A 24,163-nucleotide genomic window follows, 5' to 3' on the forward strand; every position below is an offset into this window, starting at 1 on the left:
TCCCACAGGATCAGATAACAAATATAATTTTCAACACAAACCTAAACAACATTATACAGCCCCCAAAAGATTAAGAGCTAAAATAAGCGTAGTGATATATTTACACTTATGAATATTTAATGCATGATTCATCCTGTTGTAATAGAACCAAAAGTTTGAAGAATGTTTGACATTTAGAAGAATGGGGTTCTACTTTCTTCGCTAGTGTTGTGGTTGGAACAGTGTTCACATTGCTACTTTTGGTGCTAAATGTTTCCTTATCACAAGTCTGTCTATAGAGGTACTTTGAGAGAACAAAAAACAAAAAGTTAAACAAACATTTTAAAGGAGAGATCTGTTGGAAAAGGTAATAAATTATCAAAAGATGTATTTCTTTCTATGAAAATGTTCCTGTCGAAATTAAAGAATAGTGTATTTGATGGTCAATCATTACATTCAAAGAAATATTCTTCACTGTTGGTGAACTGGAATAACTGGAGTGAAAAAAATAATGATTTACTGATTTTTTTCTTTCATTTATATATTTATTTCTCTTGTTTCCTCCATCTGCAGGATCTACCTTCATTTGCAACACCCACATAATTCCAGTGAAAAATCAAGAGGGAGTAGCGATGATGTTTATTATTAACTTTGAGTATGTAACAGATGAAGAGAATGTGGCATCTCCCGAGAAGTGCAAGCCAATATTGCAATCCAAACTTGTAAATCGTAAGTTACTCATTAAAAGTTCTCTGCTTACCTCTACTCTTAGCTGAGCAATAATGATACCAGAGAAATGTTGCAATCCCCATTGTCTGACTCATTTAAGCTAGAAATCAGAAAAATAAGAAGAAAAAAGTTGCAAGCCTGATATAATGTTGGCAAGATAATCTATCAGATCTTTGGTAATACTAGCAGCATGTGAGTACTGCTAGGAAAAATAAATTCATTAAAAGTAAAACATTTCACAGAAATTCATTACCCTTGACAAAAATCGATTATGAATGTAAAACTGCAAATAAAAGCTTTGTGATATAGCCCAAATATTTCATCTTAACCTATTCAGAAATGAATAATTCTGTTTTTCTTCTCAAATAAAATAGTTAGTGGAAGGTTTGTTTAAATTACACCAGAAAATATAAAACATTAAAAAAACCCATTTAAAACATAATTGAACATTCTGATTTTTTCGCATTTACAATGGCTTGAAGAATGTGGGAGGTTTTTTGGATATACATGAAAAGCTTTTGTTTTCATTCCACTCTGGAATGTAGGTCTTGTCAAAATCAGAAAATTCTACACGGAACAGAAGTCCCTCCTTATACAGCTAGACCGTGTAGCCTTCTGTCCCACTATCTGCAGGGCCCGTGCTCTTTTGCTGACCTTCACTCTGTGCAGTAACAGCATATGATCCTTCTGCTTTCCATCTGCCTCACATAATCTGCTCTTACTACAAGGTTTCCTAGAACACATCTCCGTTTGTACAAGCTCTTAGTAAAGCACAGCGTGCTCTAACAGTGAGCACTAACATTCTCCCCTGGCTGGCTCAGCAACAACTGGAAAATACCTTTTCACAGTGTGATAATCTTCAATGTTATTATGATAAAAGTGACCTGGAACCTCTATTTTTTGATTGTTAAATCAACACTTCAGATTTCTCCAGGTAGGAGGCGAAGGCCAGGACTATCTTCACTGTGATAAGTGAGAGGAGAACTTTCCCAATGTAAGCACTACGCACTACCTGAAGCGATGACAGGCTGTATTTTGGTTTTTGGCTAGTTATGTTGAGAAGATTTTAGGGAGCCAGTCTGTAGTTGTGCATATAACAGCATTACTAGGTTGCTGCTGATGAAAACAGTCTTTGTCGGTCTTCATAATCCAGACTTACTGCACTGTATCTTCTGGACAGAATGCAGAGCATCTCACTCAAAGCTCTGTGACTATAAAAACATCCTCCATAATGTTCCCAAGTCATTCACATTTTTAAAACATTAAAATTTATTTCTAGAACTAATTGAGATACTAAAAAATACTATTTTTATTAAACATGGAGAAAGAGCTCTCACTGAATTACTTTGGATGGGCCAAAGTCTTTCCACATATGTCAGTTCCCATTACTGGAAACTTGCAGTCTTCAAATAACTATCATTCACCAAATACCACATGTTTTTTAAAAAGTCTTTGTAAATATAATTTAAAATACATATTTAAAATCTTGTCCTTTTATATTTCCTTTTTTAATACTGTTTTGTCATCTTTTTTTAAAAATAACAAATACAGCAGGATTTGTTATTTTTCTCGAGATAGCAGGAAAACACTTCTCCTTTTTTTAGTAATGTTATGGTAAAAATCCCATTAAGGGGTATCAGAAAAAAAATAAAATTTCATCAGAAAAAAAAATAAAAATTACATCAAGTAAGCTCCACTCATATTCTGTTTCTAGTTCAGGATGCTTTGATTTTGTCCATTTCTGAAAGCTTCCCAGTTTTAAAAAAGCAATTTTATAACATAACAGCTGGTCCGTGCTTAAAGTGGGTTTATTGACAAAATAGAAGGTAAAATACAGACTGGGAGAGAGTGGAGAAAGAGCTTCACGTCCTGAAAAAGAGCTTTTTGTTCTGCTATCTGCAGTACATCACTGCACATTTTCAAGTGTTGTCACTTGTCGTATTTTAAAGTAAAAAGCCACTAAAGATGACATCCGCAAAAAATAAAAGCTCTTAGTCAAAACATCCTTCTCTTGTTTTGCAGTATTTACACCTGACATACACAGGGAATTTCCTTGCTGAGAGCTCTTGAAAAATTAATAGATCAGGATCCAAACTCCGTACATCATAGAGAAAGATTAAAGTGAAAAACAAGGCAAAGAAAGGTGACTCGATTTTCCTGCTACTGGGAGCAGCCAGATGCCAGAAATGGGTAGAAACTAGAGCAAGCACGTGGCTGCTCTTACTCCTACATTGTTGCTTATGGTTTCAAAGCAGACTGTTCTGTGGGCAGGATGGGAAGAACGGTGATATAAAATATGCTACATAACCAAAAATTCCTCTTGGCAGAGAGAATTCTCAAGAAAGAGGCCAACCTGCACAAACCATCCAGAAGTAACTGCAAGATGTTGTGTAGAGTCCAATGGTGGATTTGACTTAAAACAAACAAAAGCCTTGAAATTTACAAAAAGTGAAGAGAGACCAATAAGCAAGAAAAGAAGTCACAAAAAAGGTGTATTGTTTACCAATAAAACCAGCTTTTTTTAAGTCTTATTCCCACCATAAGAATGCAGACAGCAGATTCTCTGGGAGGAAGTTATTTTTTCATCATTTTTCTCTATTTAGAACTTACATCTACAAGTAAAGCAGGTGATCTCTTATCGTTGGATCACACAAAATGGAGAATAATGAGTACTGCTTCAGAAAAAAACTCAAAAAAAACCCAAAAAGCAAGGAAACAAAATCCCTTCAAATCAAACAACCAATTTAGAGAATAAAAACAGAGAGGAAACCAGCCATATAACAAGTGCAATACATCTCTTACAAACCAAGATAAGCAACAGCTAATGATTAAAGACAAAAGATATCAGATTGCATTAATATCTACTACGCAGAAGCACACAGATCATGAGAGAATTCTTTCCAGAGGTCCTTATATTGAGTTTTCTCATATTAGAATGTCTTTTCAACATGGGAACAAATAAAAATGACTGAGTAACACTGAAGAAGAAAAGAACAAACAGTGAACAGGAAACAGAAAGATTACAGTTATTTTCCTGACCCTAGAAAATAACTCTTCCATACTATCGTTCTTCCTCTAATTGATTCATTAAGAGTTGACATCAAATTTATCAAGTTTCAATTTGAAAAATCTTTCGTTTTTCTAAAAGCATCTATCCTGGTGGCTGCAACCAGCAACTCTGAACAATACTACTTAGCACAGTGCTCCTCATGACAGTATAAGGAGAAGGTGTTTCATGCCATACACACAACGCACGGCTCTAACAGAAAAAAGGGATTTCAATCTTTTAAAGGGCTGAGGGCCCTCCTAAAAAATTAAAGACCTATGGAAGGCAACTAACATTTGCTAGGTTGAGGTCGGAGAATACATTTAGTTCTGGATGGACAGAAAATTAAAAATTTACCAGCTGAATACTGACAGATATTTTAAACAGTGTTTGTAAGCTCTTGTGGACTTGATCACTGTCTTTCGTTACGTGACATTTTGATGGCTGACACACCTAGGTTCTGAGTCAGCACTGGGCTTAGCAAATTATAACAATAATAGATTATTTAAAAAAAATAGAAAGACAATATGTTGCCAGCAGTTTGATGACCACATCTGAGTATAAATAGAATTCTTTCTAGCCTGCTGCTCAAGAGCTCCTATCTCATATGCAGCAAAAGCTGAACAGGCAGTAATGTGAAAAGTGAAGATACTGGCTTCACAATAGAAGCGTAAAAATCATTTCAGCTGATCCTCTTGTTCCCTTTATTCTTCCTTGCAAGAATTTATCATCAGTTCTCTATGGCTGTCTCATCAGTGTTTGTATAATCAAATAGCTAAACTTTGAAAAAATCCTAGCATGCACCAAATCTGTAAAGAACTACTCCATGTCCACATGGAGACCAGTGACAAGCAGTGTTCCTCAGGGATCTGTTCTGAGTCCAGTGCTGCTCATCATCTTTGTCAGCAACATCGACAGTGGCATCAAGTGCACCCTCAGCAAGTTTGTCGATGACACCAAGCTCTATGGTGCCGTGGACTCTCTTGAGGGAAGGGATGGCATCCAGAGGGACCTTGACAGGCTGGAGAAATGGGCCAGTGCAAACTGCAGGAGCTTCAACAAGTCAAAATGCAAGGTCCTGCACCTGGGTCAGGTCAATCCCAGGCACAAATACAAACTGAGTGCAAGAATGGGTTGAGAGTAGCCCTGAAGAGAAGGACTTGGGAGTGTTCTTAGATGAGAAGCTCAATATGAACTGGCAGCGCTCTGGCCCCGTAGGCCAATCGTATCCTGGGATGCATCAAGAGTAGTGTGGCCAGCAGATCAAGAGAGATGATTCTCTCCCTTTAACCTGCTCTTGTGAGACCCCACCTCGAATACTGCGTCCAGTTCTTGTGTTCCCACTGTAAGAGGCATATGGACCTGTTGGAATGAGACCAAAGGAGGGCCACAAAGATGATCCAGGGGCCAGAGCACCTCTGCTATGAGGACAGGCTGAGGGAGCTGGGATTGTTCAGCCTGGAGAAGAGAAGACTCCAGGGGGACTTTATAACTGCCCTCCAATACCTGAAGGGAACCTGCAGGAAGGCTGGAGAGGGACTTTTTACAAGAATGTCCAGCGATAGAACAAGGGGAACTGGACACAATACTCAAAGTGTGGCCTCCCCAGTGCCAAGTACACGGGGACAATCACCTCCCTAGTACTACTGGTCACACTATTTCTAATCCAAGCCAGGATGCCATTGGCCTTCTTGGCCACCTGGGCACACTGCTGGCTCCTGTTCAGCTGCTTGTCTATTAGAACCCTCAGGTCCCTTTCTGCCAGGCACCTTTCCAGCCACAGTTCCCCAAGCCTGTAGCGCTGCCTGGGCTTGTTGTGGCCCAAGTGCAGGACCTGGCACTTGGCCTTGTTGAAGCTTATATCGCTAACACTGGCCCATTAATCCAATCTGTCCAAGCCTCCTTGTAGAGCCTCCCTACCCTCATGCAGATCAACACTCCGACCTAACTTGGTGTAATCTGTGAACTTACTGATGATACACTCTATGTACTTATCAAGATCATCAATAAAGATATAAAACAGAAATGGTCCCAACACCGAGCCCTGAGGAACACCACCTCTTCTCCGGTGAGGATGTTTTTGTACAATGTGCAGTTAAAGTGAGACTTACAGAAACTGTTTTCTGCTATAGATGTCCATTCATCATCCAATCACTATTTCTAAATTTTGTCTCATTTTCAGATATGAGATTTCTGTTCATACTTACTTCAAGTCTTTTCTAATGTCTTTTTTTCATTTTGCGCTGCAATTTCTTAGATCATGTAAATGTTCTGGAACTTCAGAAATTAACTACTATACCAAAAGATAAAAATACTTAATATCTTTACCCCACCTCACTTTATCTGTGAAATGCTTGAAGACATAAACACCTGCTTTTTAAGTGAAAGGACATTTGTTTAGCATATTAGTGCTAAGGTTGAAAGTATTGAGCTACATAAGCCCTAAAAAATGGATTTTACTTATACTATAAAGTTCTCACAGACTGTTCTCTGTCACATCTGATAAGACACCAGCATTTATGTGATTGCCACTCTGATGATAAAAAATTATTCCCAGAAGTATTGTTTATAAATTTTCATGAATCTAATCATTCGCCAAAGTTGTATAAAACTTTGAACTCCAACTGAAACAATACATAAATAATGGATATTTAGCAAGACATTTCTAGAAGAAGAGAACTTTTCCTGCTCACTCACTGTAAAGAATTTTTTTCTATACATTTTCCACAGTGAACTAAACCAAGAAGATTCATGATTTTGTACCAGTTTAGCCAAAACCTCTGTGAACACTACTAACTTATCATTTAGATTTGTCTAGCAGTGACAGCTGTTAACCAAAAGAAGTTGTACATACTTCATTAAATTCTTTATTATGAAGTGATAAGCTACTGTAACTTCCGTGTATGAATATGGCCTTTAAATCATCTATTGAGGACAAGGAATGTAAGTGTCCAACATTATTTCTAAATCTGTCAAACGTTCCAATCTGGCATGTCCATCTATTCCACCCATTTGATGAGGAATTTCTACAGAAATTTACAGAACTAGTGACAAAAATTAATGTTTGCTCCTGGCAACTGATTTTTTTCTTTAAAGCTGTCAAATACTTTGTGTTTGTAAAGCTGATAACTGCAAAATATCAAAATGAGTCATGTCACGGATTGAATTCAGATAAATTCAGTAGCTATTTCTCACTGACAGAAAGTCATAGCTTCGAGGATACTGACTTTTCAATATGTAGCTGTAATTTTTCTACTCAAAGTAGACCATTTGTGGGATCGTAATGTACACACACACGCAAGATGAGAAAAACCTCTCAGAACTTTGATTCTGAATTGTCTTCATTTCCTGCCCCACCTAGAGCGTGCTGCCTTTTTACTGAGCTCTAAGTGCTTTTTCTAACATTCACTCCAGGGCAGCCTAAAGCAGAACTCATATTAATAGGAGTAAGCTACTCATATTAATAGGAGTAAGCTAAAATAGGTAAAGTCAGATGAGGTAACTTTATAACAAGATTTGTTAAATTAACTTCAAAATATTTTTACTAGCTAGAAGTACTAACCTATAAGCTAATACTTGTTCCCAAACACAGTGTTCATTACCTCATGGGAGAAAGCCCACAAAGTTATTTGATTAAGCCTATAATTGCATTTTGCTGGGGAGGTATATTTGAGGATTTTCTTATTTTATCACTTCAGAATCTATAAGGCTATTAAAGACACCCTGGAATAATTTCTGGGTTTCTTCCTCTAAAGGAAATGAGAGGATCTGTTACACATCCAATAAATGCATACTTTTTGGATAAGGTTCAAACAAAATGAACAAGCTAGTAATAATCTTAAAACAGCTAAAACCATAATCAGAAAACCTTTCAAGCAAGGAAATTCTTCAAGGTGCTTACACTTCAAGTTGGCCTCTATCTGGGTCCTAGCAATGGAGTTACATCCCAGGAGCAGAGATCACTGCAGCCACTGGAGTTTCAAACAAAACAAGCACAACTGAATTTGAAATCAGGCTTTTCCTTTAAGTCCAAGAGTTAACTCAAGAAACGGTATTTGCTTTCCTCTCTGCAGAGCACTTTGCTGTGTATGTAAGCATAGCAGTTTAGTGAGAGGCAAGCGTATTTTTTTCCCTAAATATACCTGGAAAAAAAAAGGTTATCATGAAATATTGCATACCTTTGATGTGTACAAGTGTGCCACATAGAACATGGCATGTATAAGCAATAGCAATTGTCTGACTTTGCCCAAAATGGAATGAGAATTTGTTCAGGGTCTTATTTTTAGCTGCACTACTGGGAACAAACTCATCATAGTGAGGGCTAGTCAAGAAAAATCATGTCCAAGAGGACAAAGGTTTCTATCTATCCAACCAGCAGCATAGTTCTGACAGTCCCAGTGTCAATATGTATATTTGTCTCCAAGGTAAATTACAGTGAATGTTAGGTGAACTCGGTGTTGAACTCTTAGCCAAGGAATAAAGCTAAACAGCAATCCCCAGTAAAAGACAGAAGAACCTCTGGCACTTTCACCTTCAGTGTTCCATAAATATGTAACTGCCTAATTAAAAGAATAGCCATTAAGCTAAATAAATCCCACTAATCTTCTACAGATAAAGAAATACAAGAGGGGTGGCTATATTTCGGTTCCTTATGTCGGTTATTGCTGAGGGCTCAGATTAGAACGGAAGCCTCCCTGGTTTCTAGCTGCTGTAATTAGCTGTTTGCATTACAGCCTTTCCCAGTTAGGATCACAGAGTTATTGTGCTGCATCCTCTGCAAACATCCAATGAAAAAAAGCAGTCTCTGCTTAAAGAGATTATAAACCAAAGAGAGGGAATGACACAGCTTTCAGTGGCTTTCATTGGAGGTGACTTGTGCACACTGGACAGGAAAAGGACACAAGCTGACAGCACTCTGGCTGTGCAGAGATCCTGCAAATTTCACTTTTGCTATTTAAATAAATACATAGTAAGCATGAGAAGTGAATATAAAAAGGATTCTTGGTTTAAATTAGATCCAGGAGGTTTCTTCCAATCCTATAATTTTATTCATTTTTAACAGATCTATATGTTTGTTCGTCTCAGGACATTTAAAACAGGTGAGTTCTCTGAGCTAGCTTGAAGACCTGCAAAGTCATCTCACATTATAACATATATCCTCAGGAAAGTACAAAAGCAGTGAGTTTTGAATGATTTTCTGATAGAAGAGACAGACATATGTCTCTATTATTCCTGATACGAACTAGCCCAGAGAACTTAACACATCTATACACTTGTTAAATTGAATTAGAGATTTTAACCTTGAAGAGGAAGAAATCAAAACTACCCAAATATCCCAAGCATAGGCGAAGAGGACTGCACTAGACAGCAGAAAAAACAAATGTAAATGGATTTGAGAAGCTTTCAGATGGACACTGATCATAAGGAATATGTTTTATTATTTATATTACTTAATATGGAGTGGACATTATTTTGAAGTAAGCAAACAAAATAGATATATGAATAAAAATAAGGGGATTTACCATCCCTGTGTTTTATTTCTCAGGCACAGCACCACATTACTTGACTTTATTAAGGAGCAGAGCACTCAGAAAAGTTGGGCATTTCAAAATTCCTGAAAGCAATTGGCGGAGACACATGGTCATTGAGTTCTTCCTATGAAGTCACGAAATAAGTGATCCCTATCAGGAATACGAAACTTCTTTAAGGTCATTGCCTGAAGAGGTGTCACTGAATAAAGCCTGTTCTTCCTAAGGAGGTTACAAATTCTCCAACTTTTCTTCCAAACAAAATTGGCATTTCCTAGCAAAGAAGTGATGACTGAGAGATTAGAAGAGGTTCCAGTTCATGAGAAATAGCACTTTAGTCTGGATACATCTACTTTAGTTTTCTGACTGAAATATTAGCCAACTTTAAAACTTGATCATTGGAAATATATATTGATCTATGCAACAAACTTAGTAATTATCAAAGTACTTCTTCATAGAACAGTTCTTAGATTTTCCAGATAAAAAGGCTATGTACTTTTAGAACAACTTTTTGGTAGATCACGTATATTCAAGCTACCTGAATTTGCTTCTGAAATGTATGGAGATCAGGTATTCTGCTTTCCTTTCTTATTAGTCTGTTAAATTTTTTAATGTTGCTTTTTAAGCTAAAGCTTTTTGTAAATCTAGTTTAATTGTATTTCAGATGGTAACAACCTTTCAAGTGGCTCTTCTTCAGGTAAATCTATCTTCTAAAATTCTATCTACTGAAGTCCTTTTATTGCTTTGTTCTGGTTCTATTATTTCAAGATCTCATTACATTCTCTGTAATTCTAGAAGAGTACAAGTCAAAAGATGGCTCTTGCTCCCACTCTCGGAATACTTATTTCTGCAAAACTATAGATATAACAGCTAAACTATTAAATTTAGTATAATTATATGACATATAAATTCCAATTGTAGTGATACTTTTCAGCTTATTATAACTGAAAGTTCTTATATGCAGAGTATAAAAAAAATTTCAGTCAATATATGAGACAAAACACATTGCGGAATTTGATAGTGGTATAAAACATGAAGAGAACTTCTTCAGGCTTCCTGTCTCAGACAAGAGCAGTATCTTTTTTTCTACAGAGTCTGGCAACCAAGGTGATGAAGGGTTGAGAATTTCTTGAGAACTGTTTAATAAATGGAATGATTTTTTTTTCCCAGCTACCGAAGGACCTATAACCTTCTCAACAAGAAAAGAAATATTGTGCTCGTTGCCAAATTATTTGTATGTATTTGTTGTGATGCTCTCTATCTTATTTCATTTCAGTTATTTGCTTTATTTTCTTTTCCATTTTTAAGTATATTTAAGAAATAAAAATGCAAGACGCAAGAAGTAAAATCTCATTCTGAAAGAACCAAAAGCTTACAGCTTTTTCACAAGCACACTGTAACTCCTATAATCTTAAAATAAGCAGTAAGATCCAATGAAATGACGTCAACAAACGGGACAAAAAACCAGATAGGTTAATGTACAGGTTCATGAACATACAAGGGTATAACCATTCTGCCGTTGAGGGAGACCCTGAGAACCACACATAGTGTAGCCCTGCATGGAAGCCAGAGACTTCATTCATTTCTTGTTCTGCCAGGCTAACTCAGAGGCCTGTGTGTGTAGGCAGGAGGATCTGGAACCATGTTATTCTCTTAGACATTCTCAATATCACCTTTTAGGATAAATGTAGCCTGAAGACAAAAATGTGCCATCACCAGCACAGAGAGTAAACAACCTTCCTACTTACAAGGGAACATAAAGATTGCCGTTACTAATACTGATAGAAATTAAGTACAGCTTTAAATTTTAAAGAAAACTAAAAGAAGAACTGAAATGGCAGAGTAAAAGTAGACCATATCAGATGATTAAAAAAATGTGTGTATGCAGTATCTGCAAATATAAATTCAAGTTTGTAAAGTTAATAATTGGACATGTCTTCCTTTTCCTGCCTGAACAGAAATAAGGATTACTTAATGAGCAGAGTAAGGAAATAATCCACTTTAATATACATTTACATACATCTACATTTGGGGGAAAAGAACTGAAAAAAGCCCACAATTGGCCCTTGCTGTAGTTATCTGCCCTAAGGTCTGCTGAGCCCAGACCGAAAAATAAGGCAGTATTACATGCCTCAGTGTTTGCACACATTAAAGTATTTGCTACTATTTTAGACTGTCAATGTTGAGGGATTCCATTTATCCAAAGCAATTGTTTCTTTCATTCTGTTGCATGAGTTGTTAGATGCTATTATTTCCAAGCCTTTGAGAAGCAACTCAATAATTGCCTGTGCCTGTATTTGTGATAGCCTAGATCCTGAAAATTCTCTTACAGTGGGTAATCAATTATCAGAAAATCTTTCAGCAAAGAGATGATTTATGCACCTTTTGTGAAAGTAATTTTACTCATTTTTAGGGGAAGTTTCCTAACAGTATTGTTGAATTAACCATTAATAAATCTGAAATACTGAAAAAGTAACATATGTTTCATTTTATACCCAGACCAGGCATTCACTATGATAAAACTGTCCATGGCTTGATTTTCTTCAACATTCTACTACAGTTCAGAGGTTGTAGCAGTTTAGCTCTCATTCTGGAACAGGTGGTACAGCATATCAGGAAACAGTTTTGACAGTTTCTACACCTCAATTTATCTTGTACAAACCTTTTGCACATTTGAGCTCCTTTGATTTGACTTTTGAAATTCTAAATCTGGAGAAGGTCGAGAGCCTAACGGACTACATCAAGCTCCCAGCTAGAGCTGGACCAGATGCGACTTCTTTTGCCTTTGGTTGACTTATCTAAAAGCAGCTTCAGAGATGGTTTTCTGGATAACGACTTCTCTGTATCAGCACTGAAGTAACAGCTCTACTAGAGGTGCTACAAAGACTGCCTGGGCAATTCTTGGAGGAGCCATCATGACCTCCCAGCTGCTATCTCGTACCACTGCCCTTATGCAGTGCTCAGGAGAGGAAGCCAGGAATCCCATGTGCACTGACATGGCCTAAACAGACTCTAGCATCTTTTAGATAGAATAAATGGCACATTAGATAGCACATAGCATCTACTTGTAATGCTAAAACCACTAAAGAATTTGTAGTGAAAGTAAAGATCTCGGCTGTAGGAGCTTCTCTGTCTTTGCCACTGTGCCCAGTGTGTAAGTACACATTCTCATTGCTAGAAGTTTGAGGAGTACCTCTGCTGTAGCAAGGCAATATTCAGGCCAAGTATAACTTCCCTTCTTTGTTACAGAATGCTTGCACAGGCAGGGGAATTCCTTCTCATACAAGTGTATTAGGTTACGGAAGAAATCCTTATTCAGATACGGCTTTGCTGGAATACCCCATTTTCAAAATGAAATTTGTATTGATGGGGCAGGAAATTGTAATTATTAATAAAGTCTTTCTGGAACCAATTTTCATTCTTCTTTTTTTTTTCTCTGCCACAAAATTCTATATGATGGCATTTAGTGTTTAAGAACTGCAATTTCCCATTAATGTTAATATTTCCTATCTCTGTACTTAATGAAGAAACAAGGCTATTAATTTTCATAACAAGATACCTTTTTTCCTACACTTTTTTTCACAAAACTGTTAAACAAAACATTTTATTTCCATAAATTCTAAATATCTTCTCCTTTGCTTTCCAAAAATATGAGATGATAGAATTAAAAAAGGGCTTTCAGAAGGCAAGAAAAGTCAATTTGAATTTGAGGCTTTGGAGATAACTACGTCTGCGAACAGTTTAGAAGTGGCCTTTCTTATCTGCAGTATATTGTTATATTTTTGGACTGAATTCTACTATTTATAAACTCTAAGGGTTACTGAGACGGCACAGAGCATAAATGCAACCAACAGATTAACTCATTTGCAAATTACTTACTCAGTGAAGCAAGATCTGAAAGGAGGAGGTGGAATGTAATCCTGGAATTGTGACTCAGACTCAACAGCTTTCCTCAATTGCTCTTAGCAAGCCGCAGTTATAGAAATCTCTGACTCAGCATCAAGAAGGACTTGGCAATCTAGTCTTCAAGTTCAATAAAACAGAAGGATTTAAATGTAACATTATCTGCATATTTATAGTAAATAGCTAATTGCATCTCAAAAATGTTTTAGCCAAGATAAATCAGCTCTGACATCATACCTACACAAAGCAGGGACTGTCCACTTCCAAAGAGCAGATTTTACCCCCTAAACAGCATGCCAGGAAAGCTTCCACTGACCCTTCTATTCTGTACGAGGACAGCAGGCCTGGGGCCATGATTTTTCTTCATGACAAACTGTATTATTACTAAGCTGAGCAAGGAAGTGTAATGTAAACTAGACAGATTCTGAATGGGCCTCCTGATAGCTTTAGCTGCTGTACTGCAGGAGAGCTGAATGTCCAACACATCATATAGCTCTTATCTATATACTGAAGAAGGATAACAATACCTCTCCTCTAAAGAATATTCAAACGAAAAAGCATGAAGTAGGGTTTTTAACTTTGAGACCGTTTATTACAATTTAGAGAAAAACAGCAAAAAGCTGCTCATTAAGTTTTCTATTTCATGCCCAAGAGTCTTAGCAAAAAACAAAATTCTCACTGAGTATTCTTTCCAGCTGAACTGCAGTTAGACAGCTAAATCAGTAATGCAGTATAACATGGTCATATTAACTTGGTGAAGCAGAAAAGACCATCTGCACCACCATGAATATGACTAAAATAGAGTGCCAGCAAAATGCCTTTAACAGTGTTTAATGCCAGAAAACCTTATGAATGGTATTTTTAAGAAGTTCAGTGCAATTGATAAAAAAAGAATTACAGTATTTGTTTCACTTTTGATGCCTTCAAAATTGATTTATGTACTGCTTTATAACTCAATTCTGCATGCATTTAAAAGTCAAAAAATATTTTTAGTGTCCTCCACTAATTTAAACTGTAAGCAATCTGTTCAGGTATACTTAGTAAGTTAGAAGAAATGTGCATGTTCACAAGGTGCACTCTGCCGAGTATCATTGTGCAGATCGAAAACCTCCGGTGCTGTCACCCCCAGCTGCTGGTTAAAGCGTGCGTGGCTCTTGTTTTATCTAATAGAAATTTCTGTCTACTGCACTATTGTGTGCGTATATGCATTAGAGTCATACATTCAATACTAAATTTTTGGAATTCAACAAACTGTTTCATAAATTCTCGCGGAATAAAAAGAAGGACTGTTACATGAATTTGTATTTCAAAGTAGGGAAAAAGGTGGAAATAAATGGCCAGATTTGTAAATAAGGAGATATTATCAGTAGACTCTCACAGGTTCTTTACTGTTTAATACATTTGTAATTACTTGGATACCAAAGGTGCAAACAGTGAGGTGAGAATGTTTGCAGGTGTCACAAAATCATTCAGAATGTGGTATGAGTTTTACAGACATATCCTACGATACTGAGCGACCAAGTGATAAAACAAAAATGAAACTTTCATAGACGTAATATTAAAGACTTAAGTATCTGCTACCAGTAAGGAAAGAAATCTCTCAGCTGTTATTAAAATATCTTAAATTAGCACCGGCTAGGAAGATAACTCAAAAAGGCAATCAAATATTAGGAATTCTTAATAAAAGAACTAAGATCAAAACAAAAAGCTGTTATGTCACTACATTGATCCCTGAGTCTGGGAGTAGCCATAAGGAATCATAAGAATCAGTATCCTCCCCAAGGCAACAGGCTTATAGTAGTCAAGAGGAAGTACTTTTTCATAAAATTATGTTAAAATTATGGAACTTTGCAGATTTAAGTCCAATTGTATTTCGAAAGCAACAGGGAAAATTCATGGAAGAAAGGTACATTTGGTTTGTGTTTTGAACAAAATCTCTGGCTCAGAGTCTTTCTAAACAGCAGATAGCCAAACACTGAGTAAATTCCTGGAAGAAATAACACAGTGTAGCCATTCTTAAATTCCTTCTCCATATATCCACTACTGGAAAATATTAGAGGTCCAACAGCGTGGGATGATAAATTTCAGTACTAAATATTAATGAACTTTAGCTAGCTACAAATGCTGGCAAATGAAACTGACTGAAAAAAAAAATCTTATTCCAAATAGAATTTCTTATCCCAAAAAAAAAGGGGAATAACAAGACGTTTTGAGATGTTCTCTGAGAAATTGTTTCATTATCGGTTCACTATGAAAAACACTCATGCAGCAAAACGATGAATGACAAGAAGATATTCGATAAGTCAGATCATTTATACAATGACATTCAATCATTTAAATTATTTCAATTATTTTATTTTCTTATTTTATTTTTGGTATTTCTTTTTTCTAAACTGTTTCCTGTGTTGGTAAACATAGTGCCCTGCACTTCCATCTGCGAGTTGTATTACACCGTACCTTAAAATGCTGGCTGTCTAGGTTTGGGTTTTTTTAGAGACACAGTCAGTAGATGTTATGTTCGTCCTCTACATTTTCTTTATTTGCCCTATGGTTTACACTTTCTCTCATCTACTGACATTTCTTACCACTACATATAGTTGTCAATTTGCCCCACATGCAGAATAGCCTACCATGCCGTTTAATATACCAAGCCTATCTAAGTCCACACCCATTCAAATGGTACAAAAGATAATTACATTGTGTAAGTGTAACAGAGGCCAAAGAACTGTGTCGCTGTTTTTTCTTCCCTGTGTTCCTTTACTTTTAATTTTAAACTTAGAGTAAGTGTTTCATTTAATCATAAAATGTAAGACCGAAAAGGATTGTGGCGAAACTGATACACAACTTCCTTTTCCTTCCTGAAAAATTGGCAGTAGTATCTTCCTGTTTAATTTGTAGCAAAGAAATCAGTAAATCAGCAGTACGCTGTTAGGCACATGGGGTTCCACTACTGATAAAATCCACAGATACCAATTTCAGGGTGATAGCTACGCATTTAGGCAGTTCAAAAGTGTTCTGGCAGTCTTTTATAGTTGTACAGATTTTTAATTTAGAGAGGACCATCAGAACAGATAAACGTATCTCTTTTAAAACAGACTGTAGAATCCATGCTGCTATCACTGTTCTGAGATCAATAACTTGTGTCTGACTGAAGTATGAAATCCCTTAACACCATGACTATAACAAATTTACAACTATATAGTATTTCCATATTTACACATTCCATTGCTACGCATTGTAATTTATTAGGAAGAGGTCGATTATTTATAGCTATTACTATGAAACTCTGACTGCGTCTGAAAAAAAGCAGATTTTCATGACAAGAAACCAACATGTAATATTTTCTTCTTTTGTGTGTATTTTCCTGTAGGCAGACTTTTTGGGTTCCGGTTACCTGGATTGAGACTTTTAACCTACAGAAAGGAGTCTTTACCACAGGAAGACCCTGACGCAGTGATAGTTGATTCATCTAAGCACAGTGATGACTCAGTGGCGATGAAGCACTTTAAATCACCTACAAAAGAAAGTTGCAGTCCTTCAGAAGTGGATGATACAAAAGCACTAATTCAACCCAGTAAATGTTCACCTCTGGTTAATATATCAGGACCTCTTGACCATTCGTCACCTAAACAACAATGGGACAGACTTTACCCTGACATGATACAGACAAGCAATCCACTAACCCATTCCAGATCAAAGGAAAGCATTTGTAGTATTCGGAGAGCATCTTCGGTGCATGACATAGAAGGCTTTAACGTCCAGCCCAAGAACATTTTTAGGGACCGTCACGCAAGCGAAGGTATGATAGAAAGTCAATCAGTATTCTCTGATGTGCTAAGAAAGCAATTATTGCAATTTTTCACAGTAATCATGATCATTACTTTCTAAGCAAAACTAAATATAATAGGCTGTATACATTCAAAGGCACACTAAAAATATTAAAGGCTCAAATTAGCCAGGCTGTTTTACATTAAATATTACTTTTCATGTCTAAGCAGGACAATGAAATCATGGGGTTGCTCTTAAGAGTACCATCTGCCTTCTATGCAGGGGTATAGCAAAATCAGGCCCAACATTTGGAAAGCTAGTATTGGTATTTGGAGCAAAAAAAGTCAAGTGATCAAGTTAAAATTGCCTGGGAAGTTCTGTCCCATACTCACATATATTGCATTGTCTTTGTATGAAATCCTACTTCAGAGACCAATCAGTTTATTTTTCTTAAATCTGTAATGTGTACGTTGTACATTCACTGATCCAAAAACAGATCCTTTTTCTCTCACACTGGAGAAAATATCTTGGGCAACTCCACTGAAACACCTCGTGCAATACTTAGTGAAATACTTAGTTAAATGGTGAAATCCTTAGTGTAAAATTCATGTAAGTGTGATTTTCCCTTTGTGTTAGCATATACTCGCAACCAGCAAAACTTACAAAAATGTTTACTCTGTCTTATTTTTCTGCTGTCTCTCCTAATTACACAAAGTTTTGGAGTGTGGTCCATGATTTCTTGCTGAAGTCAGGGAGTTTGAGAAACTTGGGAAAGACCTTAGCAAACAGAGATTAAATGCCCTGTGAATGAAAAGGCACCTTTGAAACTGGCTTTCACAGAAAAGTGCCACATATACAATGCTTTTGCAGCTACTGATGGTCTAGTGACTTGAATTGCCCTCTTTTTATTCAAGCCAGGTGACAAGGAATGTATGGCAGATATTTTAAGATTTCTGAAACATACGTCATGGAAGACTGTATCTTCATTTTCAGTCATTGCCTGGTTTTCTCCTATGCATTGACTTCAGGTGTAAAATTCCTTTAAGTCCTGCAGCCTTTTGGAAGGTCCACATCAAGGGCTCTTTGCTTCTGTATGTCTCCTAAAACATAAGTTTGAATGGTCCTCTGCCACTCAGATTAACTCTTAGAGTAGCAGAACTAATTATTCCTTCAAATATTAAATATAATGGGTAAATACATCTTTTCTCATTTCTTATTTCCTTTGGACTCTGGTTTTTTTCCGGTTCAAATGAACCTGAAAATTCGATTAAATCCATCCTAAACCATACCATTTTGCTATATTTCATGTTCACATTTAAGCCATGATTTCAGAATCAGGATATGGAGGGAAAAATCTCTAAGGTTGAACCTTGGCATATCTTTTGGACCATTGCATAAGCTTCATCTCGGTTTCAACTTCCCCAGATATTTAAACTAACCTTTCAAATAAAACACCTTTAAAGATACCTGTTTTGTCAATTTCTATTTTCATAACTTATTTTCATTAAGGCACTTCCCAAATGGTCATTCTTCATATAGTCATATGATGAAAATGTATAAAAATCAGTGTGGTTATGATGGTAAAAAGCTCATGTGCAGAAATTGCCACATAATTTAATACTCGCTGTGTGGAGGAGCAAAAATTTCCAGCTCCATTTCACTGAATAATGTTTTTCAAATGTTAAATTCTACGGAAAATAAATTTTACTACAAGGAGTCAATAATCCATTTTGATTCCTATGGCCTCTCACTTGATGTCTATTTACCCTGTATATAGATAAAACACTGCCACTCTGATTTCACTCTGCATAAGCTACAAAATAGTAAAGAATCTGTCCCTCAGTTTAGGTCATACGTATGCATTCTAAAAAAGTACAGAAGAACACAGGATGGCTCTCAGAATTGCATTAGAATTAGTAACCATCCATGATGCCATCTGCTTCCAAACATATTAGAATTTGGCATTTTATGCTGAAAAGATGTTTAAATTTAGCCAGCAAGTCCTTCTTGTCTTATTCAGCTGTGAGCCGTAAATCCCTATTGTTGCTATAAAATTATCTATGCAAGTTAGGCAACGAGGATTCAGCCTACATTATCTTCTCTGGACTCACAGCTTCTGAGCAGCAGCTGTAGATACTGTACTGGAGAATGGAAAGCCCTAACTAAAAGTAAAGTACAATAAGTACAATAAGTCCCAGTGGGCTAAATTATTACCCAAGGAATCATAAGGTATAATATATTTCCTATCCCATTTTTATTATTTATTCATCCTAATAATTCTGAATTTTCCTGAATCCACTGAAAACTACTACGCTGTCCTAAAATGCAATTCAGGATTCAGATTTAATTTCCTTCCACCTCTTCTAGTTCAAATAACATTAACTGAATCACCATAACAGAATTCTGACAGAAGAGAATAGCGTTATTTAGTTAAATACTAAGTACGGTATTTCACCCACAGTCAAATTTATTTTTTTGCAAGATAACACAACTGAGAATATAAATTAAGTCATGTGTTAAATTAATTTATGTAGCCTAGCTGCCTATCATTTAAAAATTAAGATAGCTGTGGCCTTTATGTGCTGAAAGGTATTACAGTAAAAATGACAGTTTAGGATTTTAAATTCATTTGAGTATACTTCATTGAATTCTGCTCTAAGTTTGCCTACTTGACAGCAAAAGCAGCAAGGCAGGAACTGTGTCTTCCACCCATGACCCAAATTCAAAATAAGCCCTTCTCAACTGAAACACCAGCAATTCAGGTTTCTCAGGTGGGTGCACTTTCACAGGGACTCTTCGGGAATTTTATTGTCTTCAGAAAGCGGCCTTAGTAACATCCCTGCAGCCTTGTGGGAAAACCAGCAGGTTTGGGAGCCTAACTCAGCCTACAAAGTCTGCGTTACCGCTACAGGTGCCTGGCACGGAAAGGCGCCAGGCTGAGAGGAACCAAACGCTCTCCCACACCTGTGACCCACAGGGCCCAGTTCGATGTCCCACACTCCCTGGTCCTTGGGAAGCCGAGGAAAAGCCACAAAGAGGCAGCACAGGTGACACGATGCCACTGACAAGGCTCAGCATCACCTCCGATCCCCCTCGCAGGAGAAGGCCAAAGCCCTTCTCCAGAGTGGGGCTGAAGCGGGGCCTCTGCACGGACATGGTTGCTGCTGGGGTGGGCAAGGCATGGCCACCTCAGCCCTCAGAGGCAGCCTGTCCGCGGAGGACAACCGCAGATGAATGTCAGTTTGAGCTCCACACACCTTGGAAAGCCGGTACGCTGGTCCCGGCGGATGGCAGCGCACAGGGGCTGCAGCCTGCCCCTCGCTCCCTGCTGGGCCCCGGGGCCCTCGCCCACCCTTACACCCTCCCCAAGCTGCCACAACCAGGCAGGGGGCACGGCACAAAGGGAGGGTGGCCTGTGGGTCATGTTGTACACCAAGGAACAGCGTGGCATCTACCTATCCACCTGTGTGGCCCCTTTAAAAATAATATTAAATAATAGCAGCAATAATAATAATAACAACAACAATAATAATATTTGCCCTGAGGTTCAATCTCATAAGAGGCCTCAGGGTTGCATGTGCCTGGAAGGACCAACAATGTTGCCACTGTTGCCTTGCAGAAAGGCACCTAAGGGCTGAAGAAAGATTTAGGGAATACCTTTCTCCTCAGTGTTTCTCCAGTATTTACTCAGGAAGGCGCAGCTCAGCTTGCTGCCATGGTAAAAACTTGCTCCTGTGAGTCCTGGGCAGGCGTGGGAGCCGAGGGCCTGCGCAGCCTCACCGCCCGGGCAGCCAGCTGGCCTGCGGCACCACCCACAGCTGTGGGTATCTCCGCCTCACTTAATCACCTGTGACTAATTACCACTTCGTGGGTTAGCACTTTTGACCACCAACCCAGTGCTGGATTTGTGGAGAAACAATTTTATCATGTTACTGTTAAGGCAAGTTAGCTAGAGCTGGTCCTACTACCTGCTGATTTACACCAAACAGGTTCTCTCTCATCAAAGTGACTTCATTTCGACTAAAAGTCTACATAGTATAATCAAGAGGGTGCAAAAATATTTTAATTCAAACCACATACATACTTTGAAGCAATATTTTCTGCTTTTTCTGATGTAGATTTTAGTTGTCTTTTTTTCTCTCTTTTTCTTCGCTTTTGTTATGCTGAAAACCAGACAATGGTCGCAATGTCAAAGGTAAAGTATACATCTAGACCGTACCTTCCAATGCTTCAAACAGCCACACTTTTTGGCATGTTATTTTGCCTGCTGTATGAAATGTTCAAATGCAACATTCTCATGCTGACCTCTCTAAGGCCAGGTGCATTACTTAAATTATATTTGTTAGACACATAGTTATTCCCTTAACTGTTGTCTCAAAGCACTAACTACCAATCCCCGGAAAAAGTGAAGGCATAGTTAAAGTCATTTGACTTAAATATCTGGTATTGTAAAAAAAGAAGGGAGGAAGATACAACATATCCTAGGTATTGAACTCAGTGCTGTTGTCCTTAGGCAGGCAAAACTTCTATTGAAGCTGCCAGGAGTTTTACCTGTGAAAGGATGCGTAATCGGGTGGGGACATTAACAAAAAAAATCTATTGGTGTAAAGTGCTTAGTTTTCAGTTAACTATGTCAAAAATAAAATAATTGGTAATCAGGAGCCTTGTGGATCTTCACTTATTCCTCTTTTGTCTCCTTAAAACTAGTTTCACGTTCCTGGATGGCAGGGGGTATGGTTTCAAGCTTCCTGTAGTATTAAAATGTGCATGCATGAACTTCATTGCCAATTTCATGTTTAAATAATATTTAGCGCAATTACAAAATTGTTTCTATTCACCAGCACTGAGCTACATCTTTAGAAGCCATTTGAACTTAATTTTCAAGTGACTTTCTCCATTTCTAGAAAATAATTACTCAAGTGTTCAGTTTAATTTCAGTATTTGTAGCTATGTCTGAAAACTGGTTTGTGACTTCATGCATGATGCAAAAAGTGTGTGTACCTGGTAAAGTCTTCTTTCTAAACTGCATGCAGTGCATGATCTAGGTTCTGTAAAGCAATCTGTGGACTACAAAGTCATTGCATTTGCTTCATGTGTATGTTGGCAAAATCTTAGGGGGAAAAATGCAGTCCCTGTACTATAAGACAACTTTTATAAATGTATTTACTGCTGGTGAAAGGTGATGGATTGACAGCTCTTGAGGGTGAAATCATTTTTCAATGCATTGTGTAAGCAGGGACAATGGAATCCTACCATAAAAGCGGGGAGCTCAAACTTACCCTTAGAGAATCTCCTTTGTAGGGTAGGCAGAAGCATGTTCTTCTCCCTGTTTATTCAGTTCTTGGCCACTGTGCTGAAACTGTCAATCAAGGTGCCAATTAGTATCAATTGTGATGTGTTACGGCCCTCTTGTTATGCTTCCTGCTATGAGATTACAGCAAAGGTCCACTAGTTGTCAACTATCAGCTCAGTTGCTGCCAGCCTTGGTTGTGCTTAACCTAGTAATGCCTTTCAGTTAATTGCTGTTATTAATGAGGTAAGCATATACCTTTCACAACTTTCTAAAGAAAAAAACATTGATTAAAAAACCCCGAGGGTTTATTCTCATGTGCAATTAAGTCTAATATCACATGCTAGGGCATGAGGATTAGATAGTGAAGGAGAGAGTAATTCCCTTTTGGAATAGAAGCAATAAAATATTTAAATCCTAGAAATCAAAACTTCTATGGAATTTAAGCACCTCTAAAGTTACTATTAAAAAAAATCTTATCTACTAATTATGGATTTGCCTAAGCTCCCTTATTTCCCTCTTGCCTTTAAGTTCCATAGGTATGAAGAATCTTGTTCATCTGCCCAATGGCCCAGACTTGATGCCTGACCCATATCTAAGCCTATTCAATATTCAAAAACAATTAGTTGCTACAGCTTTGTAGGGAAGAAGAGCTGAAAAACTAGTCTGACCATACGTACATAGCACACGCCAGACAGATCAGGCACTTCAGTCATTTTTGAGACTATGAGCCCTGATTTATTTTGAACACTTTTTAATAGACTCGTGTAGATGATGTGAAAGATGGATTTAGGTGTTCACGCACAATATTCCAATTTCTTGATAGTGTCCTCAGTACCAGGCCTTTTAGTGTTTCTTGTGGGAGAAAAATAGTGCTTTCTGCCTTACCAGGGAAGCTGTTCCACAAAGAATATGCTATATTCATTGGTCTAAAGAGAAAAAGAAGAACGGATTTTTTAGTTTAGTTTAGTGGTTAGAGCACTCACCTAAAAATTTTTGTTTGTCTTGCATCAAATGATCTTTGTACAAAATACAGAAAGTCCTGAGAGCAGAACCCCTGTACTGATCTCTCCCAGGAGAGCACACGAACTGTCAGTCTACAGCATCATGCCCTCCTTTGTCATCTTGAATTCCTTCCTGCACTTCATTTGAAATGGAGTAGTAGAGGATTTCCACCTCTGGCACAGAATAATGTATAATTAGTGTGAATTTAGGAGGTTGAAAACATGTACAAATCTTTTCAACCTTAGAAAGTAAATTAAAAGTCTGTTCCTCAGCAAGCATTCTGAGCCAGGTGTGAGGGAAGACCAGCCCTCACTTAAAACAATTTTACCAAACAAAATAATAATAAAATAGAATTTTTGACTGCCTGAAGCATTTCCCCACAGCTGTCTCCAGGCAGCTAGTTGCTCTGAGTGTCTCTCATCGACACATTGCAAAAGTAATCCAGTAAGTTACACTGTTGACTCTGCAGTTTACCCCATGGGGCTAATCCTGTCCTATTGGCTCTTCCTGAGTCATAGCACCCATTCTTCTTTCCCTCCCAAGAAGACATGAGGAAAAAAAAAATCACTCTATTGTCTATAGCAGAATTAAGATCCAGGAAGGTTCTCACATAGATCTGAGAAATAGTCTTCATTCTCAGATTTTAGATAAATTGTAACTGACTGCAAGACCTGGCTTTTTGGTTAAATCCATAACTGGATCTAGCTCTTGCTGTCTAAAATCTTTCTAGTTATTTTTTCCAGTGTTATTCTCAAAAGCAAATTTTCCTTACTGTGAATATTTTTGGCTTCTGGACCAACTTTATGACGACAACATGGCTTTTTTGTTAAACCCGTAACTGGATCTAGCTCTTGCTGTCTAAACATCTTTCTAGTTATTTTTTCCAGTATTATTCTCAAAAGCAAATTTTCCTTA

The 24,163-nt window shown here is 37.4% G+C and overlaps 1 protein-coding gene across 1 annotated transcript in view; it reads left to right on the forward strand.

Moving 5' to 3' along the window:
• Positions 1 to 552: 552 nt before the first annotated feature.
• KCNH7 (potassium voltage-gated channel, subfamily H (eag-related), member 7) overlaps positions 553 to 24,163 on the forward strand; it is a gene marked incomplete at both ends in the record, with an annotated part of 52,528 nt that continues 28,917 nt past the window's right edge. The window contains 5 exons of the mRNA XM_009866613.1: positions 553 to 708; positions 9,947 to 9,979; positions 16,556 to 16,984; positions 21,128 to 21,148; positions 21,661 to 21,684. Of these exons, the coding sequence (XP_009864915.1) occupies positions 553 to 708; positions 9,947 to 9,979; positions 16,556 to 16,984; positions 21,128 to 21,148; positions 21,661 to 21,684 (663 nt within the window). The remainder of the gene's footprint in view (positions 709 to 9,946; positions 9,980 to 16,555; positions 16,985 to 21,127; positions 21,149 to 21,660; positions 21,685 to 24,163) is intronic.

This window comes from Apaloderma vittatum, unplaced genomic scaffold, assembly GCF_000703405.1.
Source record: "Apaloderma vittatum isolate BGI_N311 unplaced genomic scaffold, ASM70340v1 scaffold6883, whole genome shotgun sequence".
NCBI classification, from domain to species: Eukaryota; Metazoa; Chordata; class Aves; order Trogoniformes; family Trogonidae; genus Apaloderma; species Apaloderma vittatum.